The sequence below is a fragment of the Tenrec ecaudatus genome, chromosome 18, assembly GCF_050624435.1.
Source record: "Tenrec ecaudatus isolate mTenEca1 chromosome 18, mTenEca1.hap1, whole genome shotgun sequence".
NCBI lineage: Eukaryota > Metazoa > Chordata > Mammalia > Afrosoricida > Tenrecidae > Tenrec > Tenrec ecaudatus.
The window spans coordinates 21071046-21093572 of NC_134547.1; the positions used below are offsets into that span (position 1 = coordinate 21071046).

At 52.8% G+C, this 22527-nt stretch overlaps 1 protein-coding gene across 3 annotated transcripts; it reads left to right on the forward strand.

Annotated features, from left to right (window-relative positions):
• Window positions 1–421: 421 nt before the first annotated feature.
• Window positions 422–17519, forward strand: FXYD5 (FXYD domain containing ion transport regulator 5). Of its 3 annotated transcripts, none has more exons than XM_075537042.1 (9): window positions 430–758; window positions 1032–1171; window positions 1415–1475; window positions 3352–3435; window positions 4187–4243; window positions 6742–6924; window positions 14612–14647; window positions 14721–14795; window positions 17209–17519. In XM_075537042.1, the coding sequence occupies exons 1-9, from the start codon at window positions 638–640 to the stop codon at window positions 17256–17258; spliced, it is 807 nt and encodes a 268-aa protein (XP_075393157.1). In that variant the 5' UTR covers window positions 430–637; the 3' UTR covers window positions 17259–17519. The 3 variants fall into 3 exon arrangements, with proteins under 3 accessions (XP_075393159.1, XP_075393157.1, XP_075393158.1); XM_075537043.1 differs by having other exon boundaries at window positions 3355–3435; XM_075537044.1 differs by lacking the exons at window positions 14612–14647; window positions 14721–14795 and having other exon boundaries at window positions 422–758.
• Window positions 17520–22527: the final 5008 nt, after the last annotated feature.

Here is a 22527-nt window from a genome sequence, read left to right on the forward strand (position 1 = left end):
TGCACCCCACCGCCCTTCCCCAGGCCTTGGAGAGGAGGACCCCCCAAAGAGCCTGTCTGCACCCCAGGCGCCGGGACCCCGGCCTCCTGCTCTGGGGATCCGGGAGCCCACTCACAGCTCCCCGGAGTCCCTGAGTCCCCCGAGTCCCGCCTCGCATCACCTCCGCGTCTCCGGCTCGAGGGTTCGTCGCCCTGCGCCCTCGACGTCTCTGTCTTGAGCTTAATAAACGTGCGTTTGGTGTCCCCGCGGTCTGGCTTTGCGCTCTCCTCTGTGGGGCCTAACGACGCGATGGGCGGTTGGGCTGGGTGGGGGCGGGGGGGTGGGAGGGGTGAATGGACTGGACCTGGGCGGCCCCTCCTTCCCCCCACCACCCGCCCCCAAGTCCCGAGGCTCCGCCTCCCTTTCCGCAGAGATGCCCCTTCCCTTCGTCCAGTGACCCCAGACCGGTCCCCCTCCTCCTCCCCTCCTAACCTCTACAGAGGGAGCCCACCCACTCGGAGCCGGTGGCCCCCTCCCCACATCCCCAGGCCTGGTGGGTGAAGGTCACTGCCCCCCCTCGCACCCCCGCCGGCATCGCCTCCAACGTCCCCCCTCCGGTCCCCACCCCGGGCTCCGCAACCAGGAAACCCAAGAGGAAATGACTGCGCCCGGCTGGCTCCCCGCCCGCCCGCCCCTGGCCCCACCCTCCGCCGGGACGCTGCACCGCGGCGGTCCTCTGCCCACCACGCTGCCCGCGGCTCCCGACCCCCGGCTCGGTCGTAAGTCCCTCCCGCCGTCCACCTCCGCCCGCTGCCCCGCTGCCCGGGAAGAAGGCTGAACTTCTGGGAGCCTCGCCACCCCCGGGGTTGGCTCCTTTTCCGCGGTCGACTCCTCCTTCGCCCACCTTGGGCAACCCGCTCCCCGCTTTTTGCCGTCCGTGCCTCGGGCTCCCCATCTCTCCTCCACCTCTCGGGGCCCCGTCCTTCCCAAATCTATCCTGTCCCCCTGCCCAGCAGTCGCGGCCACCAACACACGTTTTCCTTTGCGTTCAGGCGTGAAGTACTCACACTTCCTCTTCCCCACCAGTCCCCAGTCCAGGGACAGGCCCCGAGGTAGGGGACGTGGTCCAGGGTGCATCGCTTCCCGCGCCAGACCCCTCTCCGTGCGCGCGCTCTTGGTCAAGCGGGTGAAGGTGGGGCCTGGACCTGGGCACTGGGAGGGGCATCTTCGGCTCTGAGGTGCCTGGGCAGTCTCTGGGGTCGCTTTTCTCTAGACACTTGCGGGTTGAAGGGAAGGCTGGTAAACCAGGGTGCTGTACTCTCGAGCCTGCCCCCGCAGCTGGCTGTTGGGACTGGCAGGCCATCCTTGAAGCCCCCTCTCCCCTCACTGGGGATAGTGGCATCGTGGCTGACCAGAGCTCTGACTCAATCCTCAGATGTCGCCTTCAGGTCGTCTGTGCCTCCTCAGCCTCATTGGCCTGGTTCTGCCCACCAGAGGTAAGCCCCGCCCTCCTCTCCATCCTGCATCCAGAGCCCCCTGACCCACCCCGCTGAGTGAGGGGATCTCTCTGCCCTCTTGGCTCATCCACCTCCTGCTGAACTGGCCTGAGTCCCACCCTCCTTAAACACCTCAGGCCTGGGGTGGCTGCTTCCAAGGAGTCTGGCCAGACTGCATCCCGCTGAGCAACCCCCCCACTTCCCCTCCAAGATAACTTGCTGAGTTTGCTTTGGAGGGAAGATGGGTGTCCGTTTTCCTAGCTTCTCAGATCCCCAGGCCAGGCATCCTGAGGGCAAGCTGGCACTGCTTCGGAGCCCCGTGCTACCGTGGGTCATAAAGTGGGCAGTTCATCTCAGGGTCGGCAGTTCAAACCCAGCAGGTGTCGAGGGAGGAGGAGGAGACTGCCCCTGCAAAGAGACACTGGGCAGCTGTCCTCTAGGGTCGCCACGATCGAATCCACACGATGGATGTCATTTCTCATTGAATGTCATGGATTTCCGCCCCCGCCCCCGGTCGGTCATTCAACAAAACCTAGTTTTGTTGAGCACCTAGTACTGTCCTGCCCCTTCAAACCCGCCAGCCAGCTGGTGGGAGAAACACAGGGGCCGGATTTAGAAAGCCTCAGGAACTCGTACAGGGCCACTATGGGTCAGAACCGATTCCATGTAGTGGGTTTGATCTGAGTGGGGTTGGATGGCCTGGCGGCATAGGAACTACATGTTAGGGAGCCAGTTTGAAATTACTGGCCCCTCCGAGGAAGAGAGAGAGAGAGAGAAAGAGAGAGAGAAAGAGAGAGAGAGAGAGAGAGAGAGAGAGAGAGAGAGAGAGAGAGAGAGAGAGAGAGAGGCTTTCTACTCCCAGAACCCACAGGGGCAGTTCTGTCTAAGGCTACTATGAGTTGGCATTGGATCGATGGTAGTGAATTTGGGGTTTGTTTTGTTTTTTAGGTTTCACACTATGCACTCTGCCATCGAGGTGATGCCAACTCCTCGTGACCCCATAGGACAGGGTGAACCTGTCCCCCGGGGTTTCTGAGACGGTCACTCTCTACAGAGTCTCATCTTTCTCTCTCAGAGTCCCTGGTGGTTTGGGACGTTACAGTTGGAAGTCTAATCCTTCACCACTCCTAGAAAGTGCTACATCTATGGAGAAGGCAGTGTGGAATTTTTAACCCGGTGGTCAGAGAAGGCTGCGTGGAGGGGATGATAGGCAAACAATAGCAAGAGATGGGTGGGTGCCTGCGCTGACATTCTGGGTGGTGAGTGCGAGGACCAGCAGGGAAGGAGTGGGGAACAAGGGAAGGAGTGGGGAAGGTGATTGGGGAGCAGGGAGAGGGACAACTTATAGGATGTGATGGAGACTAAAGACTCCTTGAAGAGGTCCTGATATAACTCAAGCATCCACAGGGTGCCTTTAGCTATGTGTGGGGACCAGACTGTGAGGGGCAGGCACAGGAGCAAGGCGAGCAGGTGAGAGGCTCCTGCGATGTTCCAAGGGGGAGACTGGAGGCTGGAGCAGGATGGACATAGTACTTGTATCCTGCTCTGACTACATGCTGAACAAAGGGGCCCCTTTCCCTCTCCCACCTCACTCACCTGTGTCAGGTGGGGAGGCTTTTTGCCCCCACGTGGGAGATGCAGGTTAGATTCCTGATGCATGCACCTCCAGCCCCAGCACCACTTGTGTGTTTCTATGGTTCCCAACAGGTTTCAGACGAAGACAGCGGATAGGGTTGACCTGGCCACAGCCGAGGGGTTCTTCCATCAGATAGGACCCCCTGAGTTAGCTCGAAGGACTCAGAAGGGGGGCGATGGTCGGTGAGGGAAGGGAGACCACGGCCCCTCCTCCCCACTGACTTTTCATCCTTGATTCCAGCAGGACAGATAGCGAAGGAGACCACATCCTTCCCTCCAACTGAACCAAGCACAACAGAGAGTCATGTCCTGACTCAAGGCCCAGGTGAGAAACGGGGAAAGGTCTGTCAAGACTGTGATAGGACAGACCCCTTCACGGCAAGTCCTCTCAAATTGACTCGGCCAAAACGAGAAGTTCTAGAGTTAGGCAAAGTCCAGAAACGTTCAATGGTAGACTTTCAGGCACGGCTGGATCTAGGTGCTCGGAGGATAGGATCAGGAACCTGGCTCCATCCCTGCGCTCTGTTTTCTCTGTATTGGCTTCATACTCCGGCAGATTTCCCCAGACATGGCTGTAGGCATTCAGGACTTCCATCTCACTTATTAAGAGTCCAGAGGAAAGAGGATTATTTTGTCACCATTTCCACAATTATCCCAGAATTGAGTGTCATTGGCCAGATCCAGGCCATATACCCACCCTGAGCCAATCACTGTGGCCACAGGCTCAGAAAGCTCTCTGATTGGCTTAGGCTCAGCTTCTAAACATGCTAGTACCAACCCCTCTGAAGGAAGTGGACACAGTCTGGGAAGGATGGCTCTCAAGAGGAGATTGTGGGGGGTGGGGCGAGGCTCTTACCAGAGGCAGATGGGTGCCGAGTAGGGGGAGCTGGCATCTGGGGGTTAGGGTACAGACGCTAAATGTGGGCAGTTAGCACACATCTAGATTACATCCTTCCCATCACTTGAATTGAGTAGCTATGAGATCTCCCGAGCCCATGTCCTCGAGCCACCTCACCACGTCTCTCTCTCTCCTCTTTGTTCCCCCCCTGCCCCCGACTCCTGCCTCTGAACTACAGGTACTGGCCACCCGGATCTGCAGTCTGTTTCTCAGGCCTCCACTCAAAAGGCCAGGGGTGAGTAGGGGCGGGGCTGGGGGAATGGGAGGTGAGTCCCAGGGCGCTCAGAGGCCTTGACTGCCCATTTCTCTCTTCTGTCTCCGGATCCTGACCTCCTTGAAGTTTTTAAGAGAAAAACAGATTCTTGTGAAATTGTCGGCACGCAAAAAGTACAAGTACATAAGTGCCACATCGATGACTCAAAATGGAACCCTCCTGGTTCAAGGGTCAAGGGTCAGGGTAGAACTTAGCCCTAGGAACTCCTTCATGTTCCACCCCCATTTGTTCCTTCCTTTTCCAAACAATTTTGGCAGATTTTTTTCTCCGAAGATGATCACAGGATCCCTATGCTCGTAGAATGAATGCGGAGTGACGTGGCCGTACGGCAGGTGGGACACTCGGCCTCCGAGTGGAGGGACTTCAGTGTATTTCTGAGGCTGGCCATGTTTAGGGGAGCAAAAGGCTTCACCTGTCTCCTGAGGAGCAGCTGGTGGTCTGGAACTGATGACCTTGCCGTTGACAGCCCCCTGTGCCACAAGGTCATAGGGAAGGCACCTCCATCTCTGTTCTCTGAGGGGGCTCCCCCACTACTATCGAGGGATATTTCCCAATAATGTATCACAAGAAGATATGGATCCTCACAAACACGCACACATATATAAGTGTAAGTTAAAAAAATATTGCCGCAAGAATCCCAGTTCGTACGTGCATGAGTTTATCCCAAACGGAGCGTGTTTAACGGCGTCTCTGTACAGGGAGTGGGTGGCTGCAGGCAAATCTTCTCAGCACGCCACTCATTAAGGAGCCTTCACCACAAAAGGGCCAGTCAAAACACTGCCCTCCCACGGACTCACCTGGGCCAGCTAAAGTCCAGAAAGAGAGGCCCGTGCAGAAGATGCGGGCACCTGCTTTTGGAGGGAGAGTTTGTTTCTTCTTCAAAGAACACAGGACAGGCATAGGGGGTTCCTTAGGAAACGTGTTAACCAAATGGAAATGCTGTTGGGGGGAAAGGCCAGGAAAGTCGCCCCCGGGAATATTTTCCCTTCATCACGAGGCACCCGCTCATTCTTCAAGGGTAACAAAGAGGACTGCATTGAGAAACCCCATGGCCCTGGTCTTGTCCCTTCAGATTTCTTTTGGTTCCCCGAGCCCCAAAGAACATCGAGAAAGTTGATGGCTTTAGCACCGGAGGAAGGCCAAACTGCCCTGCGCCTTGCTGTCAATCCAAGAGCCCAGGCCTCTGTAGGGGTGAGGGTCCCAGAGATGGCGCCACAGCCTCCAGAACGGAATAGGCCCAAGTGGGAGAGATGCCGAGAGATCTTAACTTCACCTTTTGATAGTGGGGTTTAACGAGGGTACCTATGATGCTGCAGCAAGACTTTTTGACCCACCTGTGTGGGGCCCACCACTCATGACCGTCTTTGAGTTTTACGAAGAACTGCCTCCAAAGCAGTTTGTTTGTCTTTCTCCCTTACATCTTATCTCCAGTTACGTGTACTACGTGCAAGGTTACAGTGCACAACTTGCTGATGCTATCGTCTTCAGATAGGTAATGGTCCCAACCCTCACAGACAAAGACTGATGGACGGGGTTTACGCAGATCCCGATCAGAAGCGGAAAACTAGAGAGAGAAACCGGGAAGGTGGAATGTGACTCACGGCAGAACGATGCATGGTGGAATGGTCCCAATGGAAGTCAGGGTCCCACTGGGTCACAGCGAGTCCTTGCTGACTCATAGCAACCCCTTCGGGGTAGCCGAGACTGTAACTGTTTACCGGAGTAGGAAGCCCAGATTTTCCTCCATGGAGCAGCTGGTGGTTTTGAACTGCCCGACCTGTAACTGCTACATCACCAATGGAGAAAATATACCACGGAGTGGGGTGTTTGGGGTTTTTTCCCCCTGGAGCTTGAGGACAGCACAGGAGCTCTGGTGGTGTAGTGGTTAGACCTTGGGCTGCTAACCGCAAGGTCAGCAGTTGGAAACCACCTGCCACTTGGTGGGAGAAAGATGAGGCTCTCCGCTCCCGTGAAGAGTTACAGCCTCAGTTCTGCCCTGTCCTGTAGGGTCACCATGAGTTGGCCTTGATGTGATGGCAGTGAGTTGATTGGGTTTTTAAGGACAGCTTATGATCCCTGCTCTGTCACTAGCTTGGGGTTTATAGCTCACTCAACACCCCTAGAAGCTCTTCCCATATTCCTGCACCAGGGGCCCTCCTTGTTCCTTACACTGCTGCAGGGAGTTCCCGATGGAGGGGGCCCATATGCCACAGTGAGTGTAGTTACCCTCCCTCATCTGTTCCTCTTGGTTGGGTCTCAATTTTCCTGCCACAGGAAGCAGCTTTGCCCTCCCTCCCCCTAGCCCCGACTCCTGACCCAGAGCAACACTGACTAGATCAACTTATTTGATTTTTTGGTCAATGGATAGAAGGAAGATGGCCCCTTGCTGTCCTCTGGAGCTGTGTTTGTCCATTCACTCATTCCTCATCCTCCCTGGCTTGTTCTCCGGATCTGAGTAGAAACAACACGGACCCAGACGCAGGCCCAGACGCAGGCCCAGACACAGGCCCAGATGCAGACCCAGGCCAGGACCCAGACCCAGTTCCAGACCCAGGCTCGGACCCAGGCTCAGACCCAGCGACCAAAGAAGATGGATGATCTTCTGACCGCAGGTGCAAAGATGCCCATGAGAGACAAGAAAGGTACCAAGCGGCGCTCAGCATCCCACATGAAATGTTTGTTTTGTTCTTTATCTCGGTTGGCTTTCCCCAAATACCCACCATTTTGGGAAGTGTGAATAGATTTTAAAACCACAGAGAGAGATTGGTCGGTGGTCAAAGGTATTGATTTGGGAAACTCGGAGCTCAAGTCCAACACATGTCTTTATGATGGGAATCCACAGTCTCTAAGAAGCCCATTTGTAGTGAGCATTCCCAGGAGGGGGTCATCCGGTGTGTAGCCCTCCTCAGATTTGATGGTGTTGGGAACACGCTTCTGTTTTTATTTTTTACAGTTTTATTGGCACATAATTTGCATATACAATTCAATAGTTCAATTCTATCCAGAAGAATTGAACAATCATTACTCCAGTCAATTTTAGAACATTTATCTTTTCATGGTTAAAATGTTTTTTAAATGAGTTGTGTCATCACTGGTTCCAGTGCTCCCTCCTCCCTCCCGCATTCATTGTTGGTTCCCCAACCCTCACCCTCTCTGTCTCCACCCCCCACCCCTACTTCCCCCATAAACCCTTGCCTCGGTTATCATCTCTATGTACCTACTCCTTCTGGGCTTCACAAGCTGGGAAACCAACCAAACAAAATCATGTGGTCAGGGCAAAATAATAATAATATAAAAATACAAGTAAATGTAAGAAAGCAAAGACCACCATCAGTATTTAAAAGGCCCAGGGAAGAGATTTTTGTCGTGGACCAAGCAAGAAATACTTGCTCTTAGAACAATTTCCGTTGGGTCAAGAAGGAGGTCAGTTGACCAAGTATTGCAGATGATCCCATGTAATCACGATTATAATGATCTCTTTCTGACAGTAAAACTGTTCGAGACCCTTGCCCGTCCGTGGCCAGAGGGGATCTGCCAGCGGCTTAATCTGATTGGATAGAATCTGCAGATCAGTTTTGGGCTCCCACTGTCTTCCATAGCCTTCTACAAACTGGGGGTTCACAATTTAGGTTCTGATATCCTTCCCTCTGTCATGTTTGAATTTTGTCATCGTCGACTCTGGAGGAAACGCACTTCTGTGTGGGTCTTTTCCTGTGGGCTGGTTCTGAGTTTGTGACTACGGGGTTTCCTGCGTGTATATCCTCTCAATGATGTTGTTCAGCTGTGCGTTAGGCAGGGCTCTCTAGAGAAACAAGACACTTAGGAAGACATATAGCTGGATAGATTTAGAGGGCATGAAGGAGCTATTAGTCCACACAGCAGTACAGAGGGCTGAGTTCAACTCATCTCTGCGGAACAGTCAATATGCTGGAAGTCCTTCAACTCAGAAGGGCTGCCTGTTTCAAGGTCAAGGAAGCAGACAGCTGAGTCTTCCCTCAAGCAATACAGGCAGAGTCCGCCCACAGGCAGCAAACAGCGGGGAGGGAGTGTTGGGGGGCTGTCTCCAACAGTCAGCAGCTAGGAGCTTAGCGAAGCAGGCCTAGATGGGATATCACATGCAAGCAATGCAAGGTGACAGGATCCACCAGCCTCAAGCTCAAGCGATGCGCATACCAACAGCGTGGAGAAGCAGGTCCCGAAGGAACCTCACGCTCTAGCATCACGATCTATGGGTTGGCTGTCCCACAGGTAGTGTAGCTCACAAGCTGAGGCAGAAAGCTACCTAAGGCAGCCGCATGCTGGTCCGATCATCAGAGAGCAAGAATGAGGGGTGGGCCTTGCCGAGCCTTTTATCTCTGTGCCCTCCACTTAAACTGCGACCTGATTAATCCCACATGTTCCTGTTGGCCTGGTTGGCACAATAAATCTACCTATTACAAGCTGCAAATGACAGGGAAATGCATCTATTGCTGCATAAGTTCTGACAAGTCCGGGTTCAGGCATAGAGAGGTCCAGGGGCTCAAAGCACGTCATAATGACTGCCTTCGTTCTGTTACCTTTGTTCTCAGACAGCTGTCCCCCTCTTGATAAAAAATAGTCATAGATCCCGCAGCTAGAGAATCTCTTTTTTATCAGCATCTCTAAACTTAAGAGGAGCTTTGGTGGCATAGTGGGATGCTCACTGGGCTGCCAACCATATGATCATCAGTTCCAAACCACCAGCCACTCCGTAGGAGAGAGATGAGGCTTTCTACTCCCGTAAAGATTCACAGGCTCAGAAACCCCACAGGGCCAGTTCTGCTCTGTCCGTGATGGCAGTGAGTGTTTTTTGATTTTTTTCTTTTGGGGAGGGGTTGGGCCCAAAGCTTAGGATCAACTCATATTTTCCCAGTGGTGGGCCCATGCTGAGTCTGACCCAGTGGGAACCTAGGAAATGGCCAGCCCCAGGTCTCCTGCCCTGCCTTGGTGAGGAAGAGGGGATCATCTCCCCCTGAGCCACTTGGACCAGGAGTTGGGGAAGAGGCTCCTTTGGGAGCCTTAAGAAGTGAGTGGATATTACCAGGAGGATGGGAATGGGGTCTGGTCTGAAGGCAGCAGGTGGCCCGTGATATCTGGGTGCAGTCCGCACCAGGAGACAAGCCCCAGGGGGAAGGAGCGTCCCTTGCGCCCACCCCCCCTTCAGGCTAGGCTGGCTGGGCATTGTGGAGGAGGGTACCACCCAAGGAGGCGGCATCCATCCCTCTTGGAGGTGCCTATGAAGAGTTCTAATTTGCCAGTCACTGCAGTAGCCCCCTCCTTCATAGCGTGTCTGTCTTGCCGCACTATATTCCAACAGATAGAAATGAAAACGTCTTGGTTGGGGGAAGGGTGCCTTTTAAAATTTTCCATCAGGAGGCCCCAACCAGGTGTGGGTGAGGTGCAGGGCATGGCAGGGTCAGACTTCCCAGCAGATGAGAACTCACGCTCCTGAATTCATGTCTCTTTGAATCCTTGAGCGCCTCTGGGTCTTGGTCCACAGGTCTGGCGACACATGATCGAACTAGACCTGGGTCTCTCCCGGGTCAGCGAGGGACACAGAACTGAGCAGCAGAAGGCACCACCTCCTCTCCAGGTCTCCCAGATCCTGAGCATTAAAGACCCCCTGAGGCTCAGCACAGCCTTCTTTGCTGCTCCATGTGTGGCCCCATTTCAGCATGGTGGGGAAATGACTTGTCACTTCCCAGCTCAGAGCCACGTGACTTCGTCATTCTAAATCCCCACTCGGGAATTGAAAGGTCTCAGGGGAGGGCTCAGATTGGCCGGCCCGCTGTTTCACGTTCCCCTTGTGGCCTGGGTTACATCTGACAGCCCGTGGAGCCACATGGTGGGGTGAAGAGGGAGTATTCTCCCAAAGGAACGGGGAGCTGCTCTCCGAGGAAGGGAGCTTGCCAAGCAGGCAGTCACAGCAAGGACTGGTGTCTGTAGGGGGGCTCAACAGCAGGGACTGTTCACCTGTGATCTCCTGTCGTTCAGAACCGCTCATTTATAGGGGATGGAACTGAGGCCCGGAGAAGTGACCGAGCTGGCCTTAAGCCACACAGCTAACTACGGCAGCACCAGGAATGTGAGCCCTGGCTCTCTAGCTCCATTCTCTCCCCCGTGTTGTCCTCGTCATCCTCCGTGATGGTGGCATCTTGGTCCCTGCGGTTGATCTTGCTTATCCCTTCCTAATGGCACGGCTTCCTCTGAACATCCCATGATCTCTGGTCGCCAAAGGCGTGTTTCCCGGGTGGGGGGGGGCGTGACAAGGGCCAGGGGAGCTTCAGCATGCACTGCTTTCACCCAGCGTGCCAGGCAGGGGCAACTGCTCGGCTTAGCGACTCTTCTCAGCGCCGGGGGGCAGGCCTTTTTATGGGCTTTGACGTTTTAAAACTATTGTTTAAAAGAGAGGACCTCTCTGGAGTTGGGGCCGGGGGAACCTCTGGATTGTGTGTGGTTATGCACTGGGCCACTCACCACAAGGTCAGCAGTTCCAGCTCACCAGCTGCTCTGAGGGAGGAAGATCGAGACTGGTGGTCTCAGAAACCCAGAGGGGCCGTTCTGCCCTCAGCTGTAGGGGTGCTACGAGTCGGACTGGACCGACGGCAGTGGTTCTTTGTTCTCATCTTCAGAATTGCGTATCTGGGTCTGAAGGTTCCGAAGGCTCCCTTTTCTTGGTTATGCCCAGTACTGCCCTTTAGTTAGTAGATTATACAGCAGTGGAGAAGGTCCTGGGGGCGGGGCCTGGGCATCCTCAGGTGAAGCCTGGCTTAACCCGTAGGGGCAGGCTTAGTTGAGGAGGAGTGAGGTGCCTTGCACACCTGCTGCATGGGTGCGGAGGGGACTTCCCTCACACACAAGACTCTCAGTGAAGCCCTTCTCCACTGCCTTCATGCCTCACTCCTGCCCTGAGCCATCCTCTGGCCACTCAGCTGGTCCCAGCGAGGCCGCATGCTCGCTGAGAGACGATCCCCAGGCAAAGTCGGCAGGAAAGCCGGCCCTGCTCCCAGGTCAGCTGGTCCATGCCTACCTTCTCAGACTAGAAAGAGGCTGTTTTCCACTGCTGCGTGTTTCTGTGAGCCCCGGTGGCTTAGTGGTTGCACACTTGGCTGCGAGCCACCAGGTCAGCAGTTTCAGCCCACCAGCCACCCCTTGGGAGAAAGATGAGGCTGTCTACTCCCATAAAGAGTTACAGTCTCAGAAACCCACAGGGGCAGTTCTACCCTGTCCCACAGGGTTCATGTGAGTTGGAACAGACCCAAGGGCATCGAATCTAAGTGTTTGTGACCCCATGGGACAGCGTGGAACTGCCCCAGCGGGTTTCTGAGACCACAAGTCTTTATGGAAAGCAGACAAGCTCATCTTTCTCCCACAGATGGAGTTTGATCGCCAACCAGTCAGTCAGACACCTCCACCAGCGCCTCACTTCCCTCCTGGGGTCGTAAGGCTGCCATCTTTACAGAGACCGACTGCCACGCCTTTCTCCTTTTGAGCGTTGGCTGGTTTCCAACTGCTGTCTCATTGGCGAGCAGCTGTGGGCTCTAACCACTGAACCACCAGGGTTCCCATGTACATAAATCCCACGTACAGAACGTCCCGGAACGGTAGCTCTGCTTGATTTATTTCGTGCTTGATTCCATAGTTTAGAAATTTAGACTGGGCTCAGCAGGGTGGTTCTGCTGGTCGCAGCTGTACCTGCTCCTGAATCTGAGGGGAGTTGCAGGCTCTTCAGGAGCTGTTTCTAGGGACACCTTGACTTATCCCTCATGGTTTGATCCTCTACCCCATGACTGGTCACCCCCACTCCTCAGTGACCAGAGTCACAAAAAATGTCTATCCATTTATTCAACGGGGGCTCATGGATCACCGTCTGTGTGCCAGGCACTTTCCTAAGTCCTGGAGAGAACTTGAGGTAGTGAGTTATTGTGCCAACCTGGTCGATAAACACATGTGGGGCTAATTAAGGGGCAGAGGGATAATTGGCTCGGTGAGCCTCACCTTTCGAGTTCTCGACTCTCTTGCTTTGTGATGGTCGGACCAGGGTACAGCTGCCTTAGCCAGTTCCCTGCGTCAGCTGGCAAGGCTCACTTCCTGCAAGACATCCCTAATGAGAAGCCGCATGGACCTACCCCGATGCAGCCCTGGGTGCTGGAGCAGCCGTGTGGAGACCCCTGCCAGCGCTGAGATGCTTACACACTCACTGACTCAGCTTTCCTCCTGCAGTTGGCATCATAGTGTCTGTCTTGTGAGATGGAGGAGGACTTTGTGGATTGGTGTTGGACATATGCGTTAATGTTGGACTTGTGGGCTTGGGCAGCCCTGGGTTGGGATGTTTTCTAGATGTGCACTTACCCTTTATATCAAACTCTCTCTTACACATGAGTTTCTGTGGATTTGTTTCTCTAAAGTTCCCAGACGGACACACATCGCTACACAAGTCTTTGTCCTCCGTGGAGTTAGGTGAACGCAGCCCTTGATCACGAACTCTCCCTTGGCCCCATCTTAAAGTTGCTTCACTTTTCAAATAGCTCTGCTTCCTTTTTGATTGAGGTGTCCTAGGCTTTGTCTGGTTACGGCTGCTGTGTTGTTGGTTTGCTGGCTTCCTGTTTGTGTGTTGTATGGTTTCCTGTGCATGACATCCAGGATAGGTAGCTGGATAGAGACCGTAACTGGACTGACAACTGCCTAGGGGCATGGCGGGGGGGGGGGGCTGAGGGGAAATGGGGAGCAAGCAACAAGGAGTATGAGAAGAAAATGTTCTGAGATTGACTGTGGTGATGGCTGCACAGATGTTCTTGATGTGATTGAACTGTGTGATCTATGAAGTACATGCCAATCAAACTACTTAAAACAGTCTCTGCCCTGTGGAGCTGGCACTCTAGTGAGGAGACAGACGAGTGAGCGCGTTACACAGAGCACCCCTCACGAGTTACACGCAACGCACATCACGAGTTACATGCAACGCACATCACGAGTTACATGTAACACATCACAAGTTACATGAAACACACATCATGAGTTACACGCAACGCACATCACGAGTTACACACAACACACATCACGAGTTACACGCAACGCACATCATGAGTTACACGCAACGCACATCATGAGTTACACGCAACGCACATCACGAGTTACACGCAACGCACATCACGAATTACACACAATGCACACCATGAGTTACACGCAACACACATCATGAGTTACACGTAACACACATCACAAGTTACATGTAACACACAGTGATTTACACACACTTGTAGTGAATTACACACAACACACCTCATGAATTACATATAACACACATGATGAATTACACATAACACAATGATTTACACATAATACAAGGAATTACACCTAATGAGTTACTTATGTGAAATGACTTATGCATTAGATGATTTTAAGTTGTGATCAAGAAATTCAAAGGAGGGATAATATCAGAGCTTAAGTTGTGACCGCCCACTTTGCAGCAGGCTCTGACTGACAGTGGAAGCCGAAACCCACTTGCAGTGGCCCCACCTGGACTGACTCGCCCATGAACCCCCTCTGACCACGGTCCAGGGATGCGTCAGACAGACAGCGTGGAAAGTCGTTCGTGCAGACATGGCTAGTTAAAATGTTCGCTTGAACAAAAATTTGCTCTCCCTTCATACCCGTTTTAAAGTTATTTCACCTTTGAACATGAATTGCTTTCATTTCGACTGAGGCTTTTCTGTTCTGTCTAGTCACTGCTGTCTTTTGTTTGTTGGTGTTTGTGTCTGGTATGGTTTTCTGCATAGGAAATCCCGGATAGGTAGCGCTTTGGAGACTGTAACTGGAGAGGGGCCTGGCAGGGGAGGACGGAGGATGGGAAATGCTAACAACAACACGAACAAGAAGATATTGTTCTGAAATGGACCGTCGTGACCATCACATACATCCTGTTAACATGAGTGAAGTCGTGTGATATAATGGTGGGGCCTTTTATAGCCAAGGCCCCAGAAAGTCAGTGAGCAGCGGGCAGGGGGCGGGGGAGCGCTGGGGTGTCTGGGGAGTGCCGGCAAGGGCAGGGAGAAGACCCTGAAGGAAGAGGTGCCCTTGCGAGCCCTGAGCAGCAGGAATGCCAGTGGGGCTGGAACGCAGTGACTGATGGGCAGAGCAGTGGACATGAGACTCGAGGGGGCAGGAGCCAGCAGGTGCCCTGCAGGGAGGTCTGGTTGTAAGGCTGCCAGTCTGTCACCTAGGCGTCCCCGCTTCCTGATCCTGCTATTAATCTGCTCACCCCACAAGTCTCTGCTGAAGTTTGACGTAATCCCTGTGTGTCCCCTGCAGGGTCGGGGAAGGCCACGGATGACGCCTTCTTCTATGGTGAGACACTGCACTGGGGGCTGGGGAGGAGCGCGGGTGGGGGCCCCTCTGACCTCCATCTTTCTCACTGCAGACGAGGCCACCCTCCGGAAGCGGGGGCTGTTGGTTGCAGCTGTGCTGTTCATCACGGGCATCATCATCCTCACCAGTGAGCACGGGGCTGGGGGGAGGATGGGGCCTGGGACTCGGCACGCAGTAATCAGAGGAGGGCCAGGCCCCGGGCTGGTGAAAGCTGAGCCCTCAGGCCGCCCCTTATTCCAACAAGAAGAGACCTGTGGGTCACACTCTGTGCCGGGCCTACACCAACCGGGTAGTGGGCGACGGGAGGGTCACAGCCATGACAAACAGCCCTGTCTCTGCCTTCACGGAAGTCAGATCAGGTGGGGATGCTGACAGGCAACAGTGAAGCATAGTAACGGGTAGGGCCATTCGAGAAAGATATTTGTCAGAAGGCAAAGAAAAGTGAGGAGATGGACAGCGGTGGGGGTGGGTGGGTAAGAGAAAGGCTTTCTCTGACATCAGAGTGGACTCCGCTGCTGCTGACTGTGATTGAAAAACTACCCTGTTTTCCCGAAAATAAGACAGTGTCTTATATTAATTTTTGCTCCCAAAGACACACTAGGTCTTATTTTCAGGGGATGTCTTATTTTTCCATGAAGAATACGGTACACATTTATTGTTGAACAACCAAAAAAGGAAAGTTATTACCTGTATACGGTACTGGTAGTAGTTGTCATCACAGACCAGCATAACCAGACAAACTGAATCAAAGAGTATCAAGAATTTCTTGTTACTACCATTATTTCATGAACAACAATCGAGGGTACATTTCCTCATAATCTGTGGTACATTGACTCGCACTTCCTGTCTGCTCTGGCTGTGTAGTGGTGCCCACCACTTAGGTCCAGAGTCACAGAAGCTTCAGGGGCTTTATTATTGGGGAGGCCCTATGTTCGGGGAGGTCTTATTCTCGAGGGATGCCTTATATTTCAGCGAGAGGCAAAGCTGTGGGTGGGTCTTATTTTCGGGGGATGTCTTACTTTCGGGGAAACATAGTAGGTGAGAAGCCCCGGGGGTGGAGTGGCCCAGGTAGGTTGCAGTGTCTGAGAGGAAGCTCTCAGGGCAGCAGTGTGGGCCAGGGGAGCAGCATAGGCAGATGGAGCTGGGAGGTCAGGGAGCGACAAGCAAGGTGGCAGCCAGAGGGGACGGGCACTGTTTTCTGACATCTCCTTTGGCTTCTACAATCCTCACCTGACTCTCCCTGGTCCAGCCTCTTGCCTTCCCTGCTGTCCTGTGATCCTCCCTGGATCCCCAGGGATTTGGCACTAGCTGGTCCTTCTACTTGGTCCAGGTGTTTACGTGACTCTCCCCCCCACCCCATCCCCGCGACCCGCGTGCCCCTTCTCCTTCAAGTCTTTGCTCAAGTGTTACCTCTTCAGTGAGCCAGCCCTCTTATTCCCCCAGCGTGCCTCTGCTGGCTCTACCTGGGTTTTAAGTCAACAGCACCCCCTGGACCTCCCTGCCCATGCACTTCCTGGCTTGCTTTTCCTCCATTGCTCTTACCAGCCTCATCATCATCTGCAGTGTAGATTCTCACAGTGTAATGGTTGGAGGAAGATGGGGCGGCTTGTTCCTGCAAAGACTGACAGCCTCGGGAACCCTCCACAGGTGGCTCTGAGTCCGATTGGACCTGATGGCAGTGGGTTGGGTGGGCATGCACAGCTAGGGGGCCTGCTGGTGCAGCGGTTAAGCGCTCAGCTGCTGACCGCAAGGTCTGGTGAGTGACACGGCAGCAGCTCCACAGGAGACAAGATCGACTCAATGGCAGCGGGTTGGGTTTGGGTTAGAGATGCCAAGAAACCCAACCACGCTCACAGCCACCGGGTGGTTGCCAACTCATAGTGACCCACAAAGACAGGGTAAGACTTCCCTTGTGGGGTTCTGAGACTGGAACTGGAGCAGACAGCCTCGTCTTTCTCTCAAGGGGCAGCTGGTGGTTTCAAACTGCTGACCTTGTGCTTGGCAGCCCATAGGGTCCCCCACCACCCCACCAGGCTCCCTGGGTCATATCAGACAGAGTCGTTCTCTCCTCGTGGGCCTCCCTGACGTGGCAGTCAGCTCTACTGGGTCAGTGTCTGGCACCGCTGCCGGGTCAGTGCTGTCTCACTGTGGCCGGCCCTGGAGGATGGAGGAGCAGTGCTCTCTCGGGCTTCTGGGACTACCAATCTTTGTGTGAGCAGACAGCCTCATCTTTTTCCCGGGGAGCAGCTGGAGGGTTTGAACCATAGACCGATCGCTAACCCATCGCATCATGGGGGTCCTTGGCCCCCACTCAGTACACAGTAAACATTTGCTGAACGCAGGAGGAGGGCACTGTGTGGATTGTCACCGCGATCACCTCTGTGTGGATGTGGGCGCTCCTCCCAGGGGACCCTTGTACCAGGCTCTCCCAGCGTTTGCGTCTCATTCTCTTGGTTGTAGGGAGGCAGGGCCCGAGGGGCCCCAGGTGCTAGCAATAGTGTTTGAATTCATGACCAAACCATTTCCTCCTTCACCCACAGGTGGCAAATGTAGACGGCTGTCACACTTGTGCCGGAATTCTTGCAGATGAACCCGCCCTAAGTGGGGAGGCGGGGCCTGAAATCTTAGTGGGTATCACCCCCCCCAAGCCACACCTCCGTCAGCTCTCCATGCCCTGCCAGCTTGCTCCTTTCCTGGAGATTACAGAGCGGTCACAGAAGAAGATGCAGATGGAGCCAGAACATGGACTGATGTCCCCAAGTGCCCTGCGCACCCAGATCGGCTCTTGCAGGATTTGCCCCTCAAGTTACCCATTCTGTTCAGACCCAAAGTAAAGGACTGTGGTCCCTGCCTTGATGTCTCGGGTCATTTGTGAAAGGAGGGTGGGAGGAAGGCACATAAAGTGAGGCTCCACAGACTCAAAGGACAAGGCAGGGGTGAGGCCGGCAGGGACTGGGGGTGATGCGGGAGGCTCACTGATCCCTCAAGCCAGTGAGCGAGTCAAGACTGGTTTCCAGCTGTGGGCAGTTTGAGACCCCCATGCCCAAACAGCAGCATGAGTAGAGGCCTCTGGCTCATCACATACCCCATTCTGTTCCCATCTGGTTCCTCCCATGTGGCACGAGTCTTCACCCACTGCAGTACCGACATCCCAGCATGCACTTGCAAGCGCACCCCATAAAGGACCACCTCCAGGCTACCCTCAGCTTAGGGCTGTGCCCACAAGAAGGCCACTCAAGCCCTGGGCGGGGTTCAGAGCCACCGAGGCAGAGAGGTGTGGGGCTGCAGGGACTTGGAGCATGTCGAGAAGGGACATGGGAACTCAATGGTCATGTTCTGAAGCCTTTGGGCTCTTGAGCCGGTGGGAGGGGGTGCAGGTAGAGCAGGGCCTCTGAAGCCCTGAGCTCAGGGCAGGGGCCTTCTGCTCAGGTTTAAGGACTCTACCAAAGGAAAGGGACACGATCGTGCCCACTGGGGGCTGCCTAGCAGCACTTCACAACCCCCAGGTCCCAGTCCGTGGGGGCTCTGCAAAGACAGAAAGAAAAGAAAGTGGTGGAAAGAGGTCAAAGTAGAAATCATCATCAGAGTACATCACAATGATAAAACATGCAAATATATTATCTTCACACAGACCATATATGTTTATAGAGAACACCTTTACATGCATATATAATATATAAATACATTGACATACAACATGTAAAATTATACATACACACATATATCTTTGACCAAATGTACTGCAATAGAATTTATTCCAACTATAGCAAACCTATAGACCGAGTAGAACTGCCCCTATGGGTTTGGGGGCTGTGAATTTTGAGAAGAACAGCAAGTTCTGTGTCTCCCAAAGAGCAGTTGGTGTGTTTGAACAGCCAACATTGCAGTTACAACCTAACATGTAACACACGGTGCCACCTACACATATACATGCAATGTATGTGTTCCTACACATATACATGCAATGTATGTATTCCTACACACATACATACAATATGGGATATGCACATTCTATATGTAGATGTATGGATATACCTGTAGGGAGGCTACTAAATTATTTTGATTGGCTTATTTATATTTTATACTGTCACCTACTAATCAAATGTCCAACCAGTCACAAAAGAATAGATACATCGATGTATAAATAGACACACATACTCATGCATTTAGAATGTGCTGTATTTATTACATACATCATTATTCAAATATTTCTGACTGACAAAAGCTCTTTTCATAAGGTTCAACCTAATGATACGTTTCATGGGTGATAGGAAATGTATCACACTGTGGATCTTTAAATAAAAATAATGGGGATATTGCAGGGAGAGCAAATGCGGGAAGAGAAGTTGTCTCTGGAAACAGAACATGTTGGCGAGCACGGTTAGCCCAGCTGGGTAGCCACACCAGGGTGCAGAGCACATTTCTAGGATAATATTTCCCAAACCGCAGTCATCACTCATCCTTGTTCCAAGAGCTACGGTCTCTTCATCCTTTTCCTAGGATGCATTTTTCACAGATCAGCTTGATTTTCAGCTTAGGTAAATGTACCTAAAGCTTAAGTCACCATACATGGAAAACCAGTATTGCTTAGATCAATAAAGAGAAGGCAGCCCTTGGATGAACCCAGTGAAAACAAGGAAACGTTACACGGCGTCCTAGCTGGATCCTGGGCCGCGGGCCTTTGAAGGCCTTTGAGCTGAGATCCGCCCCACGAAGGGAAAGCTTGGAATGTTTAGAGTGTGAATGTCATCCTATTGCTCAGAGACTTGCTCACTCATCTAGCCTGATGGATTAAGATATTCAAAAGGTTCCGTACTTTCTCATGATGAGATTCATTGGGACTCAGTGTTGTCTGGGTCTTAAAGCCGTCTCACGCACCACCACTGGTGGCGTAGTGGTTCCAGGTTGGCCTGCTAGTTGCAAGGTCAGCAGTTCAAAATCGCCAGCTGCTCCTTGGGAGAAAGACATGGAGACAATTCCCAGTCTCGGAAACGCACAGGGGCAGTTCTGCGCTGTCCTGTAGAGTCGCTGTGAGCCGACATCCACCCAGTGGCAGTGAGATCTAGGTGAGTGAGGTTTAGGTAACTACTCGATGGCCTGCTCAGGGGTTGCAGCTGAGGGCAGAGCAAACCCTCTGCACAGATGATCGGTGGATTGGCATTCAGTCTTTCCACTTCCCCCTTGTTCCATGTCCTGTCCTGTCAGAGGAAGCCAACCTCTAACAACCGAGGGATCCGTAGGTGCAACTGTATGGCAGTGATATATAAAGATTGCAGGAAAGTCATAGAGGATAGGAAAGATAGGAGGTAGAATAAAATAATGGAGTCAGACATAGTGTATGGTAGCATCCTCACCTCAGCCCCTCTTGGTGGTCCACGTGGAGGTGGGAGAAGAGAGACGGAGAGGGGCATCTTTACTCTCTTGGGACATTCATAGGTAGCCATAAGACACGCATATTCAGTAGTTACATGTTTCACAAGGTGGGTGGTATTTACATTAAGGACCCTGAGCTCACAGGTGAGGAAACCTAATGCTTGCACTGGGGGAAGGTGGGGGGGCCCCCGAGTAACACGGCGGGAGGAGATAACAACCGATGTCTGCTTCTGCAGGGAGATAAAATCAATCAGGTGCTCACTCTAAGGCAGCACAGCTGTTAGGGGAGAATCTGTGGGAATGACATTTAAATCAGGATCATGGACTAGGGCTTTAACTTACCAAAGTGGTGGCTTTCCTATCGTGGGATACTAGCATCCAGATTCCCTGTTATAAGTGAGTTCTCGTCGTACATCCCCCACTATCACATGCAGCAGAGACGGAAAGCAAACCCTGCGTTTCCCAGACGCCCCCTGACAGGGTCTTCCGGTGTGGACTCAGCTCTCTTATCCGGAGATAAGAGATGACCAGTAGATCGTTACCATCACTTCAGAAAGCTGTCGGACGAGGCTCTTAAAAAGGTCCATGACCCAGCAGCCCACTCTTAAACAGTCGCCCAAGAGAAACCAGCCCTGCCTCCACACAGAGACATCAATGTTGATCGAAGCACACCTTTGGTCGCCTAACTATTGGAAGCAAGCCAAAGGTCCCTGGCAGCTGAGTGGCTGCAAAGGGTGGTCCTTGCATACCTGACGCACTCCTCGACAACAAAGGAAGAGCCCCTGATGCACGCAACACAGACGGTGCTCACAAACACAACACAGACGGTGCTCACAGACACAACACAGACGGTGCTCACAAACACAACACAGACGATGCTCACAAACACAACACAGATGGTACTCACAAACACAACACAGACGGTGCTCACAAACACAACACAGACGGTGCTCACAACACAGACGGTGCTCAGACACACATCATAGACGGTGCTCACAAACACAACACAGACAGTGCTCACAAACACAACACAGACGGTGCTCACGAACACAACACAGACGGTGCTCACAGACACAACACAGATGGTGCTCACAACACAGACGGTGCTCACAAACACAACACAGACGGTGCTCAGACACACATCATAGACGGTGCTCACAAACACAACACAGACAGTGCTCACAAACACAACACAGATGGTGCTCACGAACACAACACAGACGGTGCTCACAGACACAACACAGACGGTGCTCACAAACACAACACAGATGGTGCTCACAACACAGACGGTGCTCACAAACACAACACAGACGGTGCTCAGACACACATCATAGACGGTGCTCACAAACACAACAGACGGTGCTCAGAAACACAACACAGACGGTGCTCACAGACACAACAAGACGGTGCTCAGAAGCACATCACAAACGATGCTCACAAACACAACACAGACGGTGCTCAGAAACACATCACAGACGGTGCTCAGAAACATTTTCCTGAGCAAATGAGAGGAAGTGGATCCAAGAGCACACTGGATAATTCCATTTACCGTATATACCCATGTACAAGCTGAGTTTTCAGAACATTTTTAATGCAATTTTGGTGGTAAAATCAGGTGTCTCATCTGATATTTGGGTCGGCTTATACTCGGGTATATACGGTATGTGTTGTTCTAGAATAAGCAAAACTAACTGGTGGGGATTCAAATCAGAATGGCAGTTGTCTCTAGAGGGGTGAGGGTTGGGGAATAAATTCCGAAGTGGCACGAGGGAAATTTCTGGGTGGATCAAAACATTCAATCCCTTGCTAGTGGTATGTAGTAGATTGAAACGGGAGTAAGCATTACATTACATTTCAAACGTGTGTCCTTTACGACATATAAACTCGACTTCAACATGAAATAGGACAACATGGACAACCACGAATAAGTACAGCCAGAATGTTCCTTAGAAGTGAGGACAGGGAGGCTTGATCTCACGGACTTTGGCCATGTTATCAGGAGAGACCAGGCCCTGGAAAAGGACATCGTGCTTGATAAAGTAGGAGGATGGAAAATTGAGGAAGACCCTTGACAAGGAGGACGGACACAGTGGCTGCAACGCTGCGTTCAAACATAACAATGATTGTGAAGATGGCGTGGGATCGGGCAGCGTTTGACTCTGTTGAGCTCAGGGTGGCAAGGAGCTGGGGCTGACTTGGTGGCACCAAGGAACAGTTGGGGAGAAAGACGGATGAGGCATTCTACTCCTTGAACATCAGGGCCTCAGGAGTTACAATCTCAGAAACCCACGGGGACAGTTCTTCCCAGTCCTACTGGCTCACCGTGAGTTCAGATAGACTTCATGGCATTGAGTGGAGTGAGAACTCAACTGTTCTGCGTGGTGACGACCTCCTGATCCTTGGGTCTCACAGCAACGCAATCTTGACATTGACACATCTAGGAGAGCCTCCTGGTTGGACGGAGAGGGACGCTCTCCCGTGAGTGA

What these genes read in the sequence shown, in the direction of transcription:
- FXYD5 (XM_075537042.1), top strand. Translation starts at nt 638, where the DNA reads ATGACTGCGCCCGGCTGGCTCCCCGCCCGCCCGCCCCTGGCCCCACCC. An exon ending in CTCCACTCAAAAGGCCAGGG is followed by an intron (nt 4,244 to 6,741) that starts GTGAGTAGGGGC and finishes GGATCTGAGTAG; the next exon opens with AAACAACACGGACCCAGACG. An exon ending in GGATGACGCCTTCTTCTATG is followed by an intron (nt 14,648 to 14,720) that starts GTGAGACACTGC and finishes TTCTCACTGCAG; the next exon opens with ACGAGGCCACCCTCCGGAAG.